The sequence below is a fragment of the Acipenser ruthenus genome, chromosome 25 (genome assembly GCF_902713425.1).
Source record: "Acipenser ruthenus chromosome 25, fAciRut3.2 maternal haplotype, whole genome shotgun sequence".
In the NCBI taxonomy this organism is placed as follows: domain Eukaryota; kingdom Metazoa; phylum Chordata; class Actinopteri; order Acipenseriformes; family Acipenseridae; genus Acipenser; species Acipenser ruthenus.
The window spans coordinates 28,984,155-29,005,657 of record NC_081213.1 but is presented as its reverse complement, the minus strand read 5'-3'; the positions used below and the strand labels follow the sequence as shown (position 1 = coordinate 29,005,657).

The 21,503-nt window shown below is 52.7% G+C and overlaps 3 protein-coding genes across 6 annotated transcripts in view; 1 reads left to right on the top strand and 2 right to left on the bottom strand.

The window, feature by feature from the left end:
* The first annotated feature begins 560 nt into the window (after positions 1–560).
* On the top strand, positions 561–4,769 carry LOC117970145 (NADH dehydrogenase [ubiquinone] 1 alpha subcomplex assembly factor 3-like). The gene is made up of 5 exons (XM_059000069.1): positions 561–693; positions 3,049–3,244; positions 3,414–3,480; positions 4,019–4,119; positions 4,496–4,769. Exons 1-5 carry the CDS (start codon positions 608–610, stop codon positions 4,583–4,585), a joined length of 540 nt encoding a protein of 179 aa, XP_058856052.1. The 5' UTR covers positions 561–607; the 3' UTR covers positions 4,586–4,769.
* Positions 4,770–5,401: 632 nt separating this feature from the next.
* LOC117970144 (inosine-5'-monophosphate dehydrogenase 2) lies at positions 5,402–17,644 on the bottom strand. 2 transcript variants are annotated; one of them, XM_059000063.1, is made up of 15 exons: positions 17,133–17,644; positions 14,910–14,958; positions 14,144–14,245; positions 13,819–13,893; positions 12,854–13,060; positions 11,912–11,999; positions 11,544–11,743; positions 11,322–11,412; positions 10,447–10,542; positions 10,078–10,149; positions 8,516–8,659; positions 7,807–7,951; positions 7,222–7,365; positions 7,047–7,130; positions 5,402–6,144 (listed from the first exon to the last, which is right to left on the bottom strand). In XM_059000063.1, the coding sequence occupies exons 1-15, from the start codon at positions 17,228–17,230 to the stop codon at positions 6,123–6,125; spliced, it is 1,617 nt and encodes a 538-aa protein (XP_058856046.1). In that variant the 5' UTR covers positions 17,231–17,644; the 3' UTR covers positions 5,402–6,122. The 2 variants fall into 2 exon arrangements, with proteins under 2 accessions (XP_058856046.1, XP_058856048.1); XM_059000065.1 differs by lacking the exon at positions 10,078–10,149 and having other exon boundaries at positions 17,133–17,639.
* A 1,220-nt stretch (positions 17,645–18,864) lies between these two features.
* LOC117412318 (E3 ubiquitin-protein ligase ARIH2) overlaps positions 18,865–21,503 on the bottom strand; it is a 14,202-nt gene continuing 11,563 nt past the window's right edge. For all 3 annotated transcript variants that reach the window (XM_059000067.1, XM_059000066.1, XM_059000068.1), the window contains one exon: positions 18,865–20,612. In XM_059000067.1, the coding sequence (XP_058856050.1) occupies positions 20,541–20,612 (72 nt within the window). In that variant the 3' untranslated portion in view covers positions 18,865–20,540. The remainder of the gene's footprint in view (positions 20,613–21,503) is intronic.

The following is a 21,503-nucleotide window of genomic DNA, read 5'->3' as shown; positions in this document are numbered from 1 at the left end:
ATACACACTGAGAAACACACACACTGAGAAACATACACACTGAGAAACACACACAGACACACACACACTGAGATACACACACTGAGAAACACACACACTGAGAAACACACACACTGAGAAACATACACACTGAGAAACACAGAATACTGAAAGTTACAGGGGCTGAAGAAAATACTCTGAAACTGCACAGAAAGCTTTCTTTTAAAACATTGTTATGTATGTCATGTAAGCACTACAAACGAATCCACATACAAGACACAGACACGTGCAATTGTGCTTCACTTCACACCATTATTATTATTATTATTATTATTATTATTATTATTATTATTATTATTATTATTATTATTATTATTATTATTATGGGAAAAGATACCGGGGAAAAAAAAAAAAACCTCGAAATCTTTTCTCTCTGTCCGCTTGCTGTAGTCAGTTACTCAGGACCTGCAGTTCCTCGCTGTTCCACTGGGCGGCAGCACACTCAGCCTCTTCACTCCACTCCCCCCTCACTCCCTCTCTCTCGCAGTAACTCTCCTCGGCAGCTCCACTCGGTGTCACAGTAAATAGTGTCCCCGCGGCATCTCCAAGTCTGCTCCCCTGCAAAGTCATGTCTGTCTTGGGCTCTTCTCGCGTGCTGTACCGGCGCGCAGTCTACGGTCTCCGGCTCGGCGCGGAGGCGACAGCTTTCAAAAGGTAAAATTAAATGTCGAATTAACTCACTTATATAAAAACAAGTGCCGTTTTGTGCTTTTGCACACAGACACAAGACCTGTGAATTACTAACATGTAAACGATGCCCACAGTGCAGTGTGAGGCTGGATCACATTCCCAGCAGCGCGGGAGGGTTAGACTCTCACTGCAGTGAGGCTGGATCACATTCCCAGCAGCGCGGGAGGGTTAGACTCTCACTGCAGTGAGGCTGGATCACATTCCCAGCAGCGCGGGAGGGTTAGACTCTCACTGCAGTGAGGCTGGATCACATTCCCAGCAGCGCGGGAGGGTTACACTCTCACTGCAGTGAGGCTGGATCACATTCCCAGCAGCGCGGGAGGGTTACACTCTCACTGCAGTGAGGCTGGATCACATTCCCAGCAGCGCGGGAGGGTTAGACTCTCGCTGCAGTGAGGCTGGATCACATTCCCAGCAGCGCGGGAGGGTTAGACTCTCGCTGCAGTGAGGCTGGATCACATTCCCAGCAGCGCGGGTGGGTTAGACTCTCACTGCAGTGAGGCTGGATCACATTCCCAGCAGCGCGGGAGGGTTAGACTCTCACTGCAGTGAGGCTGGATCACATTCCCAGCAGCGCGGGAGGGTTAGACTCTCACTGCAGTGAGGCTGGATCACATTCCCAGCAGCGCGGGAGGGTTAGACTCTCACTGCAGTGAGGCTGGATCACATTCCCAGCAGCGCGGGAGGGTTACACTCTCACTGCAGTGAGGCTGGATCACATTCCCAGCAGCGCGGGAGGGTTACACTCTCACTGCAGTGAGGCTGGATCACATTCCCAGCAGCGCGGGAGGGTTAGACTCTCGCTGCAGTGAGGCTGGATCACATTCCCAGCAGCGCGGGAGGGTTAGACTCTCGCTGCAGTGAGGCTGGATCACATTCCCAGCAGCGCGGGAGGGTTAGACTCTCACTGCAGTGAGGCTGGATCACATTCCCAGCAGCGCGGGAGGGTTAGACTCTCACTGCAGTGAGGCTGGATCACATTCCCAGCAGCGCGGGAGGGTTAGACTCTCGCTGCAGTGAGGCTGGATCACATTCCCAGCAGCGCGGGAGGGTTACACTCTCACTGCAGTGAGGCTGGATCACATTCCCAGCAGCGCAGGAGGGTTAGACTCTCACTGCAGTGAGGCTGGATCACATTCCCAGCAGCGCGGGAGGGTTAGACTCTCACTGCAGTGAGGCTGGATCACATTCCCAGCAGCGCGGGAGGGTTAGACTCTCACTGCAGTGAGGCTGGATCACATTCCCAGCAGCGCGGGAGGGTTAGACTCTCACTGCAGAGCAGACTGAGCCAGTGCAGGTTTTACATTCTTTGTGTTTGTTTAACCCTCCTAGACACGGCTTTCCATTGACCTTCAGTGTGACTCCCCTCCATATCATATTTGATGACTTTTCCTAGGTTGGGGTCACGAACTTCCAAACAGAAAACAAGCACTTTGAGACGTTGCTGTTTTTCGAGCTGATCTTGTACACAAACAGAATGACTCGGGGAGGTATTTATCTCTGTAGCTGTGTCTGCATGAAGAAAATAAAATGCTTTCACTTGGTCTGTTGTTATTATGATGTCTGGAAATGGCTGCAGCTGTCTGGAGAGATGTTTCTAAACAAGGCTTCTACAAAGCTCTACAAGGCAGAGATTACCAGAGGCTCGTTTTCTCTGCAAGTAGCAGCAGAGAGAGAGACATGTTTGTTTGTAGTGTTTCTGAGTTCCCGCTCTCCCCCTCTCTCTCCTGGTCTCCCCCTCTCTCTGCCATTCTCACAGCCTCTCCCCCTCTCTGCAGTCCCCCTCTCTCCCGGTCTCACAGCCTCTCCCCCTCTCTCCTGGTCTCATCTCCTCTCCCCCTCTCTGCAGCCCCCCTCTCTCCCGGTCTCATCTCCTCTCTCCCGGTCTCACCGCCTCTCCCCCTCTCTGCAGCCCCCCTCTCTCCCGGTCTCACCGCCTCTCCCCCTCTCTGCAGCCCCCCTCTCTCCCGGTCTCATCTCCTCTCCCCCTCTCTGCAGCCCCCCTCTCTCCCGGTCTCACCGCCTCTCCCCCTCTCTCCCGGTCTCATCTCCTCTCTCCCGGTCTCACCGCCTCTCCCCCTCTCTGCAGCCCCTCTCTCTCCCGGTCTCATCTCCTCTCCCCTCTCTGCAGCCCCCTCTCTCCCGGTCTCATCTCCTCTCCCCTCTGCAGCCCCCCTCTCTCCCGGTCTCATCTCCTCTCTCCCGGTCTCATCTCCTCTCCCCCTCTCTGCAGCCCCCCTCTCTCCCGGTCTCATCTCCTCTCTCCCTCTCTGCAGCCCCCCTCTCTCCCGGTCTCATCTCCTCTCCTCCTCTCTGCAGCCCCCCTCTCTCCCGGTCTCACCGCCTCTCCCCCTCGGATGACGAGCTCTATCAGAAGACCACGGTGACTCTGCTGCAGCGTGAGGCTCCGGAGGTCGCCTTCATTGAGAGCTACAGCCAGCGAGGATTCACCATCAACGGGGACCGCGTGCTGGGGCCCTGCGCCCTAATCCCCAGGGCAGTGCTGCAGTGGAACGTGGGTCTCCTGTCTGTCTGTCTCCAGGGATGGAAACAAGACTCCTGCTGCTGTGTGGGGGGGGGGGGGGGGGGGGGTCTGTGTCAGTGTGAGGGTCTGTAAATATCGCTTGTGTTGAACTGAGTGAGGAGTGCATCCACACACTCTCCAGTCTGTCCTCTCTCTGCAGGTGGGCACCTATAAAGACATCAGCGAGGACAGCCTGTCCCTCTTCTACCTGCTGGAACCCAAGATAGGTGCGTCCCCCAAAGAGACCCCGCCATGATTAAAAAAAACAAAACACACTCACACACTTTTGTTCAATAGCAGTGACTATCTTTTTAATGTAGGTGTGTGTGTTAATTGAGTGTGTGTGTGAGGGTCAGCGTGTGAGGGTGTGCGCGTGCGTGCCCGTGTGTGTGCGCGTGAGGGTCAGCGTGTGAGGGTGTGCGCCCATGCGTGTGAGGGTCAGTGTGTGTGCGTGCCCGTGTGTGTGCGTGTGAGGGTCAGCGTGTGAGGGTGTGCGCCCGTGCGTGCGAGGGTCAGTGTGTGTGCGCGTGAGGGTCAGCGTGAGGGTGTGCGCGTGTGTACAGCGGCTCCGATTGTAAGAGACGTTATTTCACACAGTAAGAGACACCCAGCACACCACATAGTAACCTGTGTTCCTGGAGATGCCGCTGCATTGTGGAAACCATTCAGATGAAGCTCACTGGTCATGGAGGACTATCACTGGAACAGCCATCACTGAAAAGCTCTCCCCCTCTCCCTTCCCTCTCCTCCCCCCCCCCCCCTCAGAGATCCTTGTCCTAGGCACAGGGGACCGTGTGGAGAGGCTTGAGCCCCGGATCCTGGAGTTCATGAAGAAGAAGAGGATCGCAGTGGAGGTGCAGGACACGGTGAGAGACCCCCAGTCTAGAGAGGAGTGTGAGGAGACCCCAGATACTGACACCCCAGTCTAGAGGAGTGAGGAGACCCCAGATACTGACACCCCAGTCTAGAGAGGAGTGTGAGGAGACCCCAGATACTGACACCCCAGTCTAGAGAGGAGTGTGAGGAGACCTCAGATACTGACACCCCAGTCTAGAGAGGAGTGTGAGGAGACCTCAGATACTGACACCCCAGTCTAGAGAGGAGTGTGAGGAGACCTCAGATACTGACACCCCAGTCTAGAGAGGAGTGTGAGGAGACCCCAGATACTGACACCCCAGTCCAGAGATGAAGATGCCATTTTCTGCTGTTCTATAAAAAAATGATCTCCTGTGTCTCATTTAGGCCAATGCCTGCGCCACCTTCAACTTCCTGACCAGCGAGCGACGAATCACAGCAGCCGGGCTGATCCCGCCCCCCAGCGCAGGACAGTGAGGAGGGAGGGGCTACCAGACAGGAAGTGATGCAAGGAGCGAAGAGGAGATGGCATGATCTTCACAGCTGTGTGTGTGCGAGAATGAGACTGCGAGCAGCCCTGTTCAGAGAATCACTTCAATAGAAATATGTATTTATGATTAAAAGGAAAAGCCTTTCTCATAGGGGCTTGTGTTGAATCAGATGCATGTGTTTCTCAAGGTCTTGTAGCAGAAACGCTTGGGACAGAATGTCGTAGTTCTTGTTTTATTAGAATGATTCAGCCTGATAAAGATGTAGACCTTTCATTAACACATGAAAAAGCAAATGTTTTCTTTGAAAGAAATCCCACCGAGCTGCACTGACATCGTTTGAGATGTTCTAGACCCAGATGAAAGAAATCCCACCGAGCTGCACTGACATCGTTTGAGATGTTCTAGACCCAGGTGAAAGAAACCCCACCGAGCTGCACTGACATCGTTTGAGATGTTCTAGACCCAGATGAAACAAACCACCGAGCTGCACTGACATCGTTTGAGATGTTCTAGACCCAGATGAAAGAAACCCCAGCGAGCTGCACTGACATCGTTTGAGATGTTCTAGACCCAGATGAAACAAACCACCGAGCTGCACTGACATCGTTTGAGATGTTCTAGACCCAGATGAAAGAAATCCCACCGAGCTGCACTGACGTCGTTTGAGATGTTCTAGACCCTTGTTTTTCTAAATCCTTTGTTTCGCGTGCCTGTAATCACAGCAGTGCAATGTCACTCCGGTGATGAACACACAGAAAATGAAGCCGCTTCATCAGCACTGAATAAAACACCAAGAGATGGGTTATTTTCAGCCTTCAGTTATTTTATATCGAGGCATCAGAAAGGCATGAATCAGCAGCTGCATCAGACTTCACTTTAGCGTTTAACAAAAAGAGAGTAAGTTCTTATAACAATGTAGTTAAAGAGGCAGATGCCAGTTAAACAGACTCCAGAACATGACAAAGTAGCCTGTCCACTTAATGGGTTAATCCAGTAGATGCTAATGAAAGCACTGAAAACAATAGCAGACTGAGAGTCTCAGACATCTGATAGTCAGTCTCCGGTCCAGCTGTGTTCCTAGCTTTGAGCTTCTGCTGTATTAATATTCTACCAGCGAGTGCAGAAATTCAGATCTTTAAAAAAAACTACAGGTCTGGCTAAAATCATGAGCTTTGCTAATGAACCAGTCCCTGCATGAACGACACTGTACTGCAGACAGGGATCAAACACACAAGATGAGAGAGAGAGAGAGAGAACGGGATCATGGAAAAAATACAAAGAGTTCATGTTTTTAACTCTCAGGTCATTTTAAGGGAATAAAATATTCTGTACAGAACTGTTGGCACACAAACACACACACTGTCGCATTCATGAGACTGCATATCACACACACAGAGGACTGTCTGTACAGGCCCCCCCCCCCCCCCAGTTGCTATTGGCTGTCTGGTGTGTGGAGTGCTGGGATGGACTGGGAGGACTGGGAACACTCAAGCAGAGCAGCTGGTCAGATCCTCACAGCGTCCTCAGAATAACCTCTTCTCATACCTGCACAGAAACAGACACAACTGAAGCACTGCCACACAGCAGCACAGCTACTATTAAAAGAAACTCTACAAGTCCTTCTCAATGCCAAACAAGTCTCAGCCCCGCCCCCTCGCTGTGTGTTATTTCAGGAGTCTCAGCCCCGCCCCCTCGCTGTGTGTTATTTCAGGAGTCTCAGCCCCGCCCCCTCGCTGTGTGTTATTTCAGGAGGCGTCTCAGCCCCGCCCCCTCGCTGTGTGTTATTTCAGGAGTCTCAGCCCCGCCCCCTCGCTGTGTGTTATTTCAGGACTCTCAGCCCCGCCCCCTCGCTGTGTGTTATTTCAGGAGTCTCAGCCCCGCCCCCTCGCTGTGTGTTATTTCAGGAGGAGTCTCAGCCCCGCCCCCTCGCTGTGTGTTATTTCAGGAGTCTCAGCCCCGCCCCCTCGCTGTGTGTTATTTCAGGAGTCTCAGCCCCGCCCCCTCGCTGTGTGTTATTTCAGGAGTCTCAGCCCCGCCCCCTCGCTGTGTGTTATTTCAGGAGTCTCAGCCCCGCCCCCTCGCTGTGTGTTATTTCAGGAGTCTCAGCCCCGCCCCCTCGCTGTGTGTTATTTCAGGAGTCTCAGCCCCGCCCCCTCGCTGTGTGTTATTTCAGGAGGAGTCTCAGCCCCGCCCCCTCGCTGTGTGTTATTTCAGGAGTCTCAGCCCCGCCCCCTCGCTGTGTGTTATTTCAGGAGTCTCAGCCCCGCCCCCTCGCTGTGTGTTATTTCAGGAGTCTCAGCCCCACCCCCTCGCTGTGTGTTATTTTAGGAGTCTCAGCCCCGCCCCCTCGCTGTGTGTTATTTCAGGAGTCTCAGCCCCGCCCCCTCGCTGTGTGTTATTTCAGGAGTCTCAGCCCCGCCCCCTCACTCTCTCTCGCTGTGACTTACGTGTGCAGGCTGTGCACCCCGCCCTCCACCTGCGCCGACGTGGAGCGCTTCTCAAACTTCAGATCCCCCGAGTACATCATAGACCTGCCAGAGACAGACACAGACAGGGATCAGTGTTGTGTAGCAGTGTGGGGTGTGTATTGGTGTGTGTGTGTGAACAGACAGACAGACCCACCTGACTTGCGTGAGGCTCTTTGCCCCGATGTCCTGGCAGGAGTGCTGGATCCCTGCGATTAGGTACGGGACGAACTTGTGGATGGAGCCCTTATCCTGCACCGCCCCCGACACCCCCTGAGCCACCTTGATCTTATCAGACTCGCTGTGGAGAGAGGGGGGGGGGGGGGGGGGAGAGAGAGAGAGAGAGAGAGAGAGAGAGAGAGAGAGAGAGAGAGAGAGAGAGAGAGAGAGAGAGAGGGAGGGAATAGGTCTGTTGGCATATTGGGGACAGACAGGGAGTTAAGGGTCTGGGTATCTGAAGTATGGGTTCGAGGAGCCCAGGTTCTCGTGTACAGAGGGAGGTATGGAGGTGTAGAGGGAGGTATCTGAAGTATGGGTTCGGGGAGCCCAGGTTCTCGTGTACAGAGGGAGGTATGGGGGTGTAGATGGAGGTATCTGAAGTATGGGTTCGGGGAGCCCAGGTTCTCGTGTACAGAGGGAGGTATGGGGGTGTAGAGGGAGGTATCTGAAGTATGGGTTCGGGGAGCCCAGGTTCTCGTGTACAGAGGGAGGTATGGGGGTGTAGAGGGAGGTACTGTGGTACCTGAAGTATCGGTTCTGGGAGCCCAGGTTCTTGTCCATGGCGTCGAGAGAGCCCATGCCGCGGTACTTCTTGAGCCGAATCCCATCAGAGAAGAAATATTCTCCGGGAGCCTCGGAGGTGGCAGCCAGCAGGGAGCCCATCATCACTGAGAGACAGAGAGAGAGACTCCATCATCACTGAGAGACAGAGAGAGACTCCATCATCACTGAGAGACAGAGAGAGACTCCATCATCACTGAGAGACAGAGAGAGAGACTCCATCATCACTGAGAGACAGAGAGAGAGAGACTCCATCATCACTGAGACAGAGAGACTCCATCATCACTGAGAGACAGAGAGAGAGACTCCATCATCACTGTGAGACAGAGAGAGAGACACTCACTATACATGGCATACAAGCAGGGATGGCAATAAGACTCCCATTGCATAGCAGTTTGATCCATTCCTGGTTTCACAGAGTTTATTAAGACACACCTGAGCTTGTTGCCAGTACACACTGGGGCAAATCGAGCTTGTAGTAAATGGAATGGTTGAAACTGACGAGTCTTATTTCCATCCCTGCTGTGCTGTTCCAGTCTATGCTGTGCTGTTCCAGTCTATGCTGTGCTGTTCCAGCCTGGCTGTGCTGTTCCAGTCTATGCTGTGCTATTCCAGTCTATGCTGTGCTATTCCAGTCTATGCTGTGCCAGTCTGTGCTGTGGTCTTCTCACCTGTGGATGCCCCGAGTGCCAGTGCCTTGGCGATGTGCCCAACCGTCTGGATCCCCCCGTCGGCGATCACCGGGACCCCGAAGCGCCGCGCGTACTCCGACACCTTATAGACCGCCGTGGCCTGAGGCCGTCCACACGCCAGCACTAGAGAGAGAGGGAGGGAGAGAGAGAGAGTGACAACACACATGCCAGCACTAGAGAGAGAGGGAGGGAGAGAGAGAGTGACAACACACACGCCAGCACTAGAGAGAGAGAGAGGGAGAGAGTGACAACACACATGCCAGCACTAGAGAGAGAGGGAGAGAGAGTGACAACACACACGCCAGCACTAGAGAGAGAGGGAGGGAGAGAGAGAGTGACAACACACACGCCAGCACTAGAGAGAGAGAGAGGGAGAGAGAGAGTGACAACACACACGCCAGCACTAGAGAGAGAGGGAGAGAGTGACAACACACACGCCAGCACTAGAGAGAGAGGGAGGGAGAGAGAGAGTGACAACACACACGCCAGCACTAGAGGGAGAGAGAGGGAGAGAGAGAGTGACAACACACACGCCAGCACTAGAGGGAGAGAGAGGGAGAGAGAGGGAGAGAGAGAGTGACAACACACACGCCAGCACTAGAGAGAGAGAGAGAGGGAGAGAGAGAGTGACAACACACACGCCAGCACTAGAGAGAGAGAGGGAGAGAGAGAGTGACAACACACACGTCAGCACTAGAGAGAGAGAGAGGGAGAGAAAGAGTGACAACACACACGTCAGCACTAGAGAGAGACAGTACACACACACACACACGCCAGCACTACGTATAGACACACACACTGAGAATAGTCCTGAGCACACGCTGCTATACGCAGGACAGACTTGCAGTAAGTGGCAGAGTAGCCGTGCAGTCAGAGAGTGAAGGAGTGAAGTGAGGGAGTGAGGGAGTGAAGTGAGGGAGTGAAGGAGTAAGGAAAAGCCAGTGTAGACACACACACAGGGTGCACCCCCCCAGCACAGCAGAGACACACACGCTGGCACAGCAGAGACACGCTGGCACAGCGATTATCCTGCAGCCCCACACAAACTTACACCAGTGCATCAGAGAAGCAAAGAGAATATGAGTGCGTGAGTGTGTGCGTGTGCATGCGTGCATGCGTGTGCGTGTTTGAAGAATGCATTCATCCTGGGGGGCAGCACAGACTGCAGGATGAAACTCCCTTGTGCCACCTAGTGACACTGGCAGGGAGGTGCAGGAGAGATGCGAGGTTCAGATACTGGTAAGGTTATCACACACACGCAATGTAAAGTGACAAGGGGGCCCATGATGGAATGCATGGGCTGAATACAGTCCTCTCAATACAACTACAACAAGTCAGAAATCACGAGTTTGTTGATTAAGGTTAGCGGGGGAGAAGTCAGTCTCATTGAGTCACAGTTAATGGGCGGGGCCAGCATCAAAAGCCTCAAACCCCCCAGCTAATCATCTACTTCTACAAAGCAGACCCATGAGCCAATCAGAGCAGCAGGCACACAGGGAGAACCAATGGGAGTGCTGTGTGCGGCAGTGGGAGGGACTTACTACAAAATCCCGTTACTATAGATGGGCTTTTGGGGCTGTGGGACCTGAGATCTGGAGGGACACTGGGAGCAGCTAGAGAGAGAAACACAGAGAGAGGAGTGTGAAGAGAGTAAAGTGAGAGGCTGAGAGAGCAGAGAAAAAAGAGGAGAGGGAGGGGGAGAGGTGTTAGGGTATAGGATGCAGGACAGAGTGCGAGAAAGAGAGATACTGCACGGTCACCAGGGGTGCAGAAGGGACAGGTCTGCACACCTCACACTGGTTTCCCGTCTTGCACGGTACTGGTCTTTACCCTTCCCCAGTGTATTGGTTCTAGCGCTTGGTCTGGGTCCCAGTCTCCCCAGTGCCCTGCTCTCACTGGTTCTCACTTACCCTCCTGTGTGATGCAGATGGATCCGCTGCCCATACCCACTCTGAGAGCGTCGACCCCAGCATCAATCAAGTTCTTCGCCTGGGCCGCCGTCACCACTGAGAGAGAGAGAACAAGGGGTTAATACTGCCCCTGCCCAAACCCCAACACTGACCACCCCAAACCCCAACACTGACCCACCCCAAACCCCAACACTGACCCACCCCAAACCCCAATACTGACCCACCCCACCCCAAACCCCAACACTGACCACCCCAAACCCCAACACTGACCACCCCACCCCAAACCCTAATACTGACCCACCCCAAACCCCAACACTGACCCACCCCAAACCCCAACACTGACTACCCCAAACCCCAACACTGACCACCCCACCCCAAACCCCAACACTGACCCACCCCAAACCCCAACACTGACCACCCCACCCCAAACCCCAACACTGACCACCCCACCCCAAACCCCAACACTGACCACCCCAAACCACAACACTGACCCACCCCAAACCCCAACACTGCCCCTGCCCAAACCCCAACACTGACCACCCCAAACCCCAACACTGAACCACCCCAAACCCCAACACTGCCCCTGCCCAAACCCCAACACTGCCCCTGCCCAAACCCCAACTGACCCACCCCAAACCCCAACACTGACCCACCCCAAACCCCAACACTGACCCACCCCAAACCCCAACACTGACCGCCCCTCCCCAAACCAACCCAGCCCCCGACCCTACCCTAACCCCGAAACCAAACCCCAAACCCTAACCCTAACCCTAACCCCACTCTGTCACCACTGAGGGGAGAAAACAAGTAGAGAATAAGGGGTTAAAACTGCCCCCCCGCCTCACCCTTGCCCCCCTCCCCCCCCCCCGCCTCACCGTTGCCCCCGATGACCTGCAGTTCTGGGTACTTCTCCTTGATGTATTGGATCATGTTGATCTGGTAGATTGAGTTCCCCTGAGAGGAGTCCTGAGAGAGGAGGGGTGGAAATCAGATAACCAGTACAACACGGCACACTCCCAGTACAATGCTGCCACTCCCATAGCTCCCCCAGTGCAGTAGCCCGGTGCTACCCTCCCAGTGCTCCCAGCTGGACTCACCAGCACCACCGTGTCCACGCCGGCCTTTGCCAGCAGGTCCAGCCGGTACTTGTCGTCCTCGTGAGTGCCGATGGCGGCTCCGCACAGCAGCTGCTTCTTGGCGTCCTTGGAGGCGAGCGGGAAGTCGCGGTTCTTCTTGAGGTCGGTGCGCGCGATGATGGCGACCAGCTCCCCCTGCTCATTCACGATGGGCAGCTTCCCTGGGGGAGGATGTCATTCCACTGCATTTTAATAAGAGATCTAACCAATCTCTCCCCCAACCCTCCTGACCCTCCAGCTCCCTACTCTCTCATTTCCCCCTGCCCTGCCCTGCCCTCCCCTCCCCTCCTCTCCTCTCCCTCCTCTCCTCTCCCTCTCCCTCCTCTCACCCTTCTTGCTGCGCTGCAGGATCTCGTTGGCCTCTTTCAGAGTGACTCCCGCCGGGGCCACAACCAGGTCCTCGCGCTTCGTCATCACCTGAACAGAGATCAATCCAAACCCAGAGATCAATCCAAAACACAGAGATCAATCCAAACCCCAGAGATCAATCCAAACCCAGAGATCAATCCAAAACCCAGAGATCAATCCAAACCCAGAGATCAATCCAAACCCCAGAGATCAATCCAAACCCAGAGATCAATCCAAACCCAGAGATCAATCCAAACCCCAGAGATCAATCCAAACCACAGAGATCAATCCAAACCCAGAGATCAATCCGAACACAGAGATCAATCCAAAACACAGAGATCAATCCAAAACACAGAGATCAATCCGAACCCAGAGATCAATCCAAACCCAGAGATCAATCCAAACCCAGAGATCAATCCAAACCCAGACATCAATCCAAAACCCAGAGATCAATCCAAACCCAGAGATCAATCCAAACCCAGAGATCAATCCAAACCCAGAGATCAATCCAAAACCCAGAGATCAATCCAAACATAAAGATCAATCCAAACACAGAGATCAATCCAAACCCCAGAGATCAATACAAACACAGAGATCAATCCAAACACAGAGATCAATCCAAACACAGAGATCAATCCGAACACAGAGATCAATCCGAACACAGAGATCAATCCGAACACAGAGATCAATCCGAACACAGAGATCAATCCAAACACAGAGATCAATCCGAACACAGAGATCAATCCAAAACACAGAGATCAATCCAAAACACAGAGATCAATCCAAACCAGCACAGCACCAGTAATCCCTCCTCGTTTTACTCCCCTGGTTTGAGCGCCCCCTCCTGGTTTCAATTCATCTCTGTGTTTACCCTTCACATCCACTGTTCTAGCCCCTCCCCCCTGGTTTAAACCCCTCCCCACCTCGCTGAGTGGCAGGCTGTGCTCCTCCTCCTTCAGGAAGTCGATGTCTCGGGAGGAGATGATTCCCACCAGCTTACCGCCCATCTTCCCACTCTCTGTGATCGGAATACCACAGAACCCGTGCCGTGCCTTCGCCTGGAACACGTCCTGCACACGCTTCTGAGGACTCATCACCACGGGGTCTGTGATGAAACCCTGCTCGTACTTCTACAGGGGAGAGGAGAGGAGAAGAGAGGAGAGGAGAGGACTGTGATGAAACCCTGCTCATACTTCTACAGGGGAGAGGAGAGGAGAAGAGAGGAGAGGAGAGGACTGTGATGAAACCCTGCTCATACTTCTACAGGGGAGAGGAGAGGAGAGGAGAGGAGAGGACTGTGATGAAACCCTGCTCATACTTCTACAGGGGAGAGGAGAGGAGAGGAGAGGAGAGGAGAGGAGAGGAGAGGAGAGGAGAGGGCTGTGATGAAACCCTGCTCATACTTCTACAGGGGAGAGGAGAGGAGAAGAGAGGAGAGGAGAGGACTGTGATGAAACCCTGCTCATACTTCTACAGGGGAGAGGAGAGGAGAAGAGAGGAGAGGAGAGGACTGTGATGAAACCCTACAGAGGGGTGCTTATACACTGCTACAGAGCATGAGAGATGGTCAGTAATGTATATTTTGCAATGTGACAATCAAACAAACTGTTGAGCTGACAAAATACACACAATCCCGAAATACATATTACAACACTCCTGCTGCACAGCCCAATTATATCCTGTGCACCAATATACATACCCAAAAAATAACACACCACACACAACACAACCCACAAAATACACACAGGGGCGGAGGCACCCCGCCACACACGCACGCACGCACGCACGCACACACGTACACACACACACGCACGCACGCGCACACACATACACACACACGTACACACACACGCAGGCTAGAACCCCCCTTGGCAGTGATCTTGTTTACCTTGACTTTGCGCACTTCATTGGCCTGGAACTCCGGTGTGCAATTGTGATGCAGAAATCCAATCCCTCCCGTGAGCTGAGAGAGAGAGAGAGGAGAGAGAGACAGGAGAGTGGAGGAGACAGAGAGAGAGAGAGACAGAGAGGAGAGAGAGAGACAGAGAGAGAGGAGAGAGAGAGATGTTACTCTTGCACGCTTCATCAAGATGGAGTTGCTGATCTGTCTATCACCCCTTGACCCCTGAACAGGATGAAGTAACGCAGCTCTGTATTCCAGGCCTGTTCTACACAGAGCCCCACTCAAGCCTGTCCAGACCCCTCATACTCACTGCCATGGCGATGGCCATGCTGGACTCGGTCACTGTGTCCATGGGAGAGGAGACCAGGGGGGTCTTCAGTGTGATGCGCTTCGTCAGGGCAGAGGTCAGGTCCTGAGAGCAAACACAAGAGAGTCCATCAGCACCCAGCACTGACTACAGCACTGCAGAGACACACAGTCACCCAGCACTGACTACAGCACTGCAGAGACACACAGTCACCCAGCACTGACTACAGCACTGCAGAGACACACAGTCACCCAGCACTGACTACAGCACTGCAGAGACACACAGTCACCCAGCACTGACTACAGCACTGCAGAGACACACAGTCACCCAGCACTGACTACAGCACTGCAGAGACACACAGTCACCCAGCACTGACTACAGCACTGCAGAGACACACAGTCACCCAGCACTGACTACAGCACTGCAGACACACAGTCACCCAGCACTGACTACAGCACTGCAGAGACACACAGTCACCCAGCACTGACTACAGCACTGCAGACACACAGTCACCCAGCACTGACTACAGCACTGCAGAGACACACAGTCACCCAGCACTGACTACAGCACTGCAGAGACACACAGTCACCCAGCACTGACTACAGCACTGCAGAGACACACAGTCACCCAGCACTGCAGAGACACACAGTCACCCAGCACTGCAGAGACACACAGTCCCCCAGCACTGCAGAGACACACAGTCCCCCAGCACTGCATTCTTGTGAAGGGCAGCAGTATGAACCCCTCGGACAGCCTGAGGGACTCTCACCACATGATCTGCTGTGAAGTCGATGTACCCGGGCAGGATGAGGAAGTCACTGAAACAAGCAAACAAACAAACAGTCAGTCCTCTGTTTCGAGCAGAGCAGACACATAGAGGGCTGGCCATGGCAGAGGCTCGCTTTCTACATCAGCACACATTCCAGGGATGGGAATCAGACTCCCGCTGCACAGCAGTGTGATCCATTCCTGGGTTTCTCTGAGTTTAACAAGACTCACCTGAGCTATACACAGTGGGTCACTCTCGCACACACACACGCGGGATGGTAAGGCGGCTCCCACTGCACAGTGGTTTCATCCATTCCACGTTTTCCTATGAACTCGATTCACCCCAGTGTGTTTAGGTAACAAGCTCAGGGGTGTCTTATTAAACTCTGTGAAACCTGGGATGGATCACACTGCTGTGCAATTATATCATCTCTACTGCTGACACATTTGAAAAGTTGCTTTGATGATTCAAGAGTTTTAAAAGGCAAACGGACGTCCGCAGCGTTTGTATCCACATGTTTGTACCTCCTGCCCCCTCCTGCAGACTGACTGAGGCAGCTGGGACGTGCTCTTCTGGGTTAGAGGTCACTGGGGAGACTTCTGCAAGCTGGACGGAAAGCTCCATTATTAGAACTGACTATTATTAGAACTGCCAGCGTCGCCGAGACGAGAGCAGCACAGCGACACAGAGACTCACACGAGCACTGCAGCACAACAGACAGAGAGGAGGCCATCCGAAACGTCTTTATAATGCATCATACACCCCGACAGTGATGCGATACAGCCCTCCGAAACGTCTTTATAATGCATCATACACCCCGACAGTGATGCGATACAGCCCTCCGAAACGTCTTTATAATGCATCATACACCCCGACAGTGATGCGATACAGCCCTCCAAAACGTCTTTATAATACATCATACACCCAGACAGTGATGCGATACAGCCCTCCGAAACGTCTTTATAATGCATCACACAGCTCCAGTCACACTGCTCCACCATCACTGCTCCACCGTCACACTGCTCCACCATCACTGCTCTACCGCGCACGCCATCCACCGTCACACTGCTCCAGTCACACTGCTCCACCGTCACACTGCTCCAGTGTCACACTGCTCCACCGTCGCACATCTCCAGTCACACTGCTCCAGTGTCACACTGCTCCACCGTCGCACATCTCCAGTCACACTGCTCCAGTGTCACACTGCTCCAGTCACACTGCTCCACCGTCACACTGCTCCAGTCACACTGCTCCACCGTCATACTGCTCCACAGTCATACTGCTCCATCGTCACACTGCTCCACCGTCATTACAGCTCCAGTCATACTGCTCCACTCAGCACAGCACCTGCAGTACACTACAGTTCCACCCACTTCCAAAGACGCTTTTCCAAAGTTATTAATAACTATTCACCATGCAACAGGGCTAGCTTTAGAAATACCAAAAGGAACGTCATCAATTCCACTTGGAAGTCTTTCTCGACGTCTTCAATGAGAAAGCCCAGACGTTTGGCGTTGAATTTAGTAGGTCTCGTCAGTATTTCTAAAGATGGCGCTTTTGAGGTTAGTTTACTCCCCAAATGACTGCCCTTATTCACAAAGCAGCGTGTCTAAAACCAGTAATATACTGGCAGCAGCACTTGAGTTTCTTATTCCCAGTACAACCCACCCCCAGCAATACACACGTGTACGATCTGCAGGATTACAACACAAATACACACGTGTACGATCTGCAGGAGTACAGCACAAATACACACGTGTACGATCTGCAGGATTACAACACAAATACACACGTGTACGATCTGCAGGAGTACAGCACAAATACACACGTGTACGATCTGCAGGAGTACAGCACAAATACACGCGTGTACGATCTGCTATGTTTAAGGAGTGCTATTAATTAAGAGTGTATTGTGTCACCACTGAACGAATCTCGGTTATTACAGAATCGCTGTTTGGAGGTGTAAGACCGCGCGCCGTGGGCTCTGCACTTCAGCACCGCTCAGTGTGTGCTGGCAATGCAGGACGAGAGACAACAAACACCAAGAAGAGATTTCAGAGCAACACCAAAATGACTTCCAAACAACACGGAGACACGCGGACACGAGAGAGGTTATTATCGCACTGTTTAAATGCAATATTATGATGCTGATGATGATTATCAGTAATGCAAGTCCTCGGAGTGCCGCTGCCTCGTTCGTCCGGTTCTGTTTCGGTCACTCACTTGTAAGTCAGTCCGTCTCCGCAGTTGAAAAGCTGCCGGGCCGCGAGTCCATCCTCCGGGACATAGCCCGTCCCGCCGCTGATCAGATAATCCGCCATGCTCTCCTGGTTGGAGAAAAACTACAATAAACTACTTAGCCGTCCTGAGAACGGCTGGGGTCCGCTGAGCGTGGCTTCGCTTTCCTCTCACAGGGCGAGCGTGTCTGTGTCTGGGTGGACGGCCGGTTTGAATCGCGATGAGCTGTCCAGTGAACCCGTGTTGACTCGATTTCTCCACACGACAGAACCCAGTTCTCTCCCGACCCACAACGTGTTTCTACAGGACAACCCGCCTGCTTCCGCGGGGGTATGCAGACTGTCCCGATCGTCACTTCCTTTTCCTCACACACACACACACACACGGCAGTGGTGTAAGTGGGGTGCACAAGGCGCTGTGCAGGAGCGGATCCCAATGCCAGCTCAACACCCTACCCAGCATCGAGCACGATTACTGCACCCCGATCCCGAATTAACAAACGAACATTTACATGAAAAGTATCGTTCTATTTAGATCTCTACAGAGCATCACTGCGTTTTACTACACGGTGTGATATAACAGCGTGCAATCGGAGCCGCTCCATTCAGAAGATTACATGCACTTTATATCACAGGTTACATTTTTAGGAAAGAAAAAAAAAAGTCATTCGAGTGACGTTTCTTTCAATTTATTTGACTCTTTGATACTGTTTATCAATCAAATGTTTCTACGTAACTTCCGGACTGTACCTCCACACTCGTGATGCGGATTTTCTAATGGGAATCTGAAACGCGCGCAGGGAATGAGTGTCCCGTGACTTGAGTATTGATTCTCCGCGTGGGAATCACCAGCCAATCGACTGCGCAACGCGTGGTGCACGAATGAGAGCAGAAATAGCTTTCTGCTTCTATTAACGAGTTCCACAGATGCGCGCTGAACGCCACCGTCACCAAACCCCGACCCGGACCTCTCCTCGCTCCTGCGACACACCGAGTGAATTACAGAAGCACAAGGCTTTCTCTTAGTGCTCACACACATATCCATGAAGCACGGCTCATCCTCCACGCAACAGATATGCACGCACAGATTAAATAAAACCTGGCACAAGAAGATACAATCAGTGCAGAAAGAGTCGCTCCTGCTCCTCACAGTGACCGGGCTGTGGAAGCAGCAGCTGACCCGCCCTCTCCAGTCTCTTCTCCAGCAGCGGGGGGTGAACTGAAGAGACGGGTGATAGGGGACAGGGCTGCCCAGCCCTCGTCCTGGGGACCCCCCCGTGTCTGCTGGTTTATATTACTTCACCTGACCCTTCCCTGAACAGATCATCTGCTCAGTCAGACCTCTTCAATTGTTCTCAGCTCCTAACAAGCTGCAGATTTCAAGTTATAAAATGCTATCGCTAACTTGAACGCTGCATCTGTTTCATAGCTGAAAACAAGTAAAGGTGTGATTGAGCCCATTCTCAGTTCAGTTCAGTACTTGAGAGCTCCGTTAGAATGGAAAGCGAAGACCAGTGGAGTACCCATGAGGCCGAGCGCTGGGAAGCCCTCTGTATCCCAGCATTCCCTGAGCCTGGACCGCTCGCAGGCTCCCCAGTCCTCCAATCCAGACACACAGGGGGGGTCCCTCTTACTACAATGGAATGAATCAGGTTTGGAAATCACTTCTGTGCAACGAATCACAGGAAAGAAGGCAGAATATACAGAGCAATAAAAAATAAACTTTAACAACACAGAATTCGTTTTATTGTCAAGTTGCATCCATAACTAAAACACTCAACAGTGGTAGATTCAGAAATACTGAAATAAACTTGAAAGAGGGAGTTTGAAATGTCTGCCTTTGAATTTACGAGAGTTTCTTTCAGCATTTCTAAATCTATTTTCAAGTTCTTATGTTTGTTTTTTTTATTCTTGTTCTTAAAACACCTGAACAAAACACACTCAGCCAGCAAACTTTTAAAAATGTTGTTTTCTGTTATTCTAGTTCTGTATTCATGTACAACTTTTGAAAATTACAAGTGTTTTTCAATGACCTAATACTATGAAACAGCCATTTTCAAAAGAAAGAAAAACCAAAAGAGAAGAAAGCAGGTGAGAGAGAAAGAGAAAGAGAGAGAGACAGGAGACAGAGAGAGGACACAGAGAGAGACAGGAGACAGAGAGAGGACACAGAGAGAGACAGGAGGGTGAGATACTGCAGTGGGATGGACACCATGCCAATACTGCAGCCATGACACACTCAATACTGATACTGTCAGAAACCAGGAACAAATAAATCTGAACGTTTCTTTAGCCTCTCTAAATGAAGCATAGGGAGTGCTTAACACAGACAGAAAGCAGACTGTCTGTCAATGCAATCACTATGGAGGGGCTAGTCTGTCTGTCAATGCAATCACTATGGAGGGGCTGGTCTGTCTGTCAATGCAATCACTATGGAGGGGCTAGTCTGTCTGTCAATGCAATCACTATGGAGGAGCTAGTCTGTCTGTCAATGCAATCACTATGGAGGGGCTAGTCTGTCTGTCAATGCGATCACTATGGAGGGGCTGGTCTGTCTGTCAATGCAATCACTATGGAGGGGCTGGTCTGTCTGTCAATGCCATCACTATGGAGGGGCTAGTCTGTCTGTCAATGCCATCACTATGGAGGGGCTGGTCTGTCTGTCAATGCCATCACTATGGAGGGGCTGGTCTGTCTGTCAATGCGATCACTATGGAGGGGCTAGTCTGTCTGTCAATGCAATCACTATGGAGAGGCTGGTCGGTCTGTCTGTCAATGCCATCACTATGGAGGGGCTAGTCTGTCTGTCAATGCAATCACTATGGAGGGGCTGGTCTGTCTGTCAATGCAGTATACTGCACTGTACTGCACAATTACTACATTAGAAATCCAGGCTAGGTTTTCCAGATTTGGCTCCAATGCAAAGTTAAGCCACAGTCCAGGAGATGAGTGGAGGTGAAACACAGCATCACGCTGGATCCGTTTCTAGTTTTATAAACATTCATAGCTTCCTTTTTTTTTCTTATTAAAAAGATAAATAATAAACCCTCAAAAAAATGAACAAACGGCACATTGTGTCCAAAACACTGCAGTTTACTACAGCACATCAGCGTCAATACTGCAGTTTACTACAGCACATCAGCGTCAATACTGCAGTTTACTACAGCACATCAGCGTCAATACTGCAGTTTACTACAGCACATCAGCGTCAATACTGCAGTTTACTACAGTGAGGGGAGGCACACAGAAGTCAGGTATCTAGAAAGTGAAAGATGAGAAAAAGAGGGATGAAGAGGAGGGGTGTGTGTCCTGCAGCCTGGCGTGCTGTCTGGGCCTCTGTGTCGCAAGACCTCTGTGTCTGTCTGTCTGTCTGTCCCTCTCGCTCGCTCAGGGCTCAGGTGTCGTGGAAGTCTTTCAGCAGCGTCCGTCTCCTCTGCTCTGCGATGTGCATCTGATTCTCTAAATCCTGCAATGCAAACACACAGGGGTCACTGGGGTGCGTGCGTGTGCGTGGGTGTGCGTGTGCATGCGTGTGCGCGTGTGCCCTCCTCGCGGAGCTGCACACCCAGACTCTGCTGTGTACCCCTTGCAGAGCTCCACTCACAGCTGGAAAACTCACCGACACACAGACACATAGAGATACCCTCACCCTCACCCACACACACAAAGACTCACCCCCCTGTCATAGCTGGACAGCTCCCCCTCGGTGAGGCTCGCTCCCCTGGACTCTCTCACACACTCACCCCTCTGTCGCAGCTGGACAGCTCCCCCTCGGTGAGGCTCGCTCCCCTGGACTCTCTCACACGCTCACCCCTCTGTCGCAGCTGGACAGCTCCCCTGGACTCTCACACACACTCACCCCTCTGTCGCAACTGGACAGCTCCCCCTCGGTGAGGCTCACTCCCCTGGACACTCTCACACACTCACCCCTCTGTCGCAGCTGGACAGCTCCCCCTCGGTGAGGCTCACTCCCCTGGACACTCTCACACACTCACCCCTCTGTCGCAGCTGGACAGCTCCCCCTCGGTGAGGCTCGCTCCCCTGGACTCTCTCACACACTCACCCCTCTGTCACAGCTGGACAGCTCCCCTGGACTCTCTCACACACTCACCCCTCTGTCGCAGCTGGACAGCTCCCCCTCGGTGAGGCTCACTCCCCTGGACTCTCTCACACACTCACCCCTCTGTCACAGCTGGACAGCTCCCCTGGACTCTCTCACACACTCACCCCTCTGTCGCAGCTGGACAGCTCCCCCTCGGTGAGGCTCGCTCCCCTGGACTCTCTCACACACTCACCCCTCTGTCGCAGCTGGACAGCTCCCCTGGACTCTCTCACACGCTCACCCCTCTGTCGCAGC

Excerpts from the sequence above, each read along its gene's own strand:
- LOC117970145 (XM_059000069.1), top strand. The coding sequence starts at position 608 with ATGTCTGTCTTGGGCTCTTCTCGCGTGCTGTACCGGCGCGCAGTCTAC. Across the intron at positions 694-3,048 it reads GAGGCGACAGCTTTCAAAAG|CCCCCCTCTCTCCCGGTCTC; the intron begins GTAAAATTAAAT and ends TCCTCTCTGCAG. Across the intron at positions 3,481-4,018 it reads CCTGCTGGAACCCAAGATAG|AGATCCTTGTCCTAGGCACA; the intron begins GTGCGTCCCCCA and ends CCCCCCCCTCAG.
- LOC117970144 (XM_059000063.1), bottom strand. The coding sequence starts at position 17,230 with ATGGCGGATTATCTGATCAGCGGCGGGACGGGCTATGTCCCGGAGGAT. Across the intron at positions 14,246-14,909 it reads ACTTCACAGCAGATCATGTG|GACCTGACCTCTGCCCTGAC; the intron begins GTGAGAGTCCCT and ends GTTTGCTCTCAG. Across the intron at positions 7,952-8,515 it reads GGCACTCGGGGCATCCACAG|TGATGATGGGCTCCCTGCTG; the intron begins GTGAGAAGACCA and ends TCTGTCTCTCAG.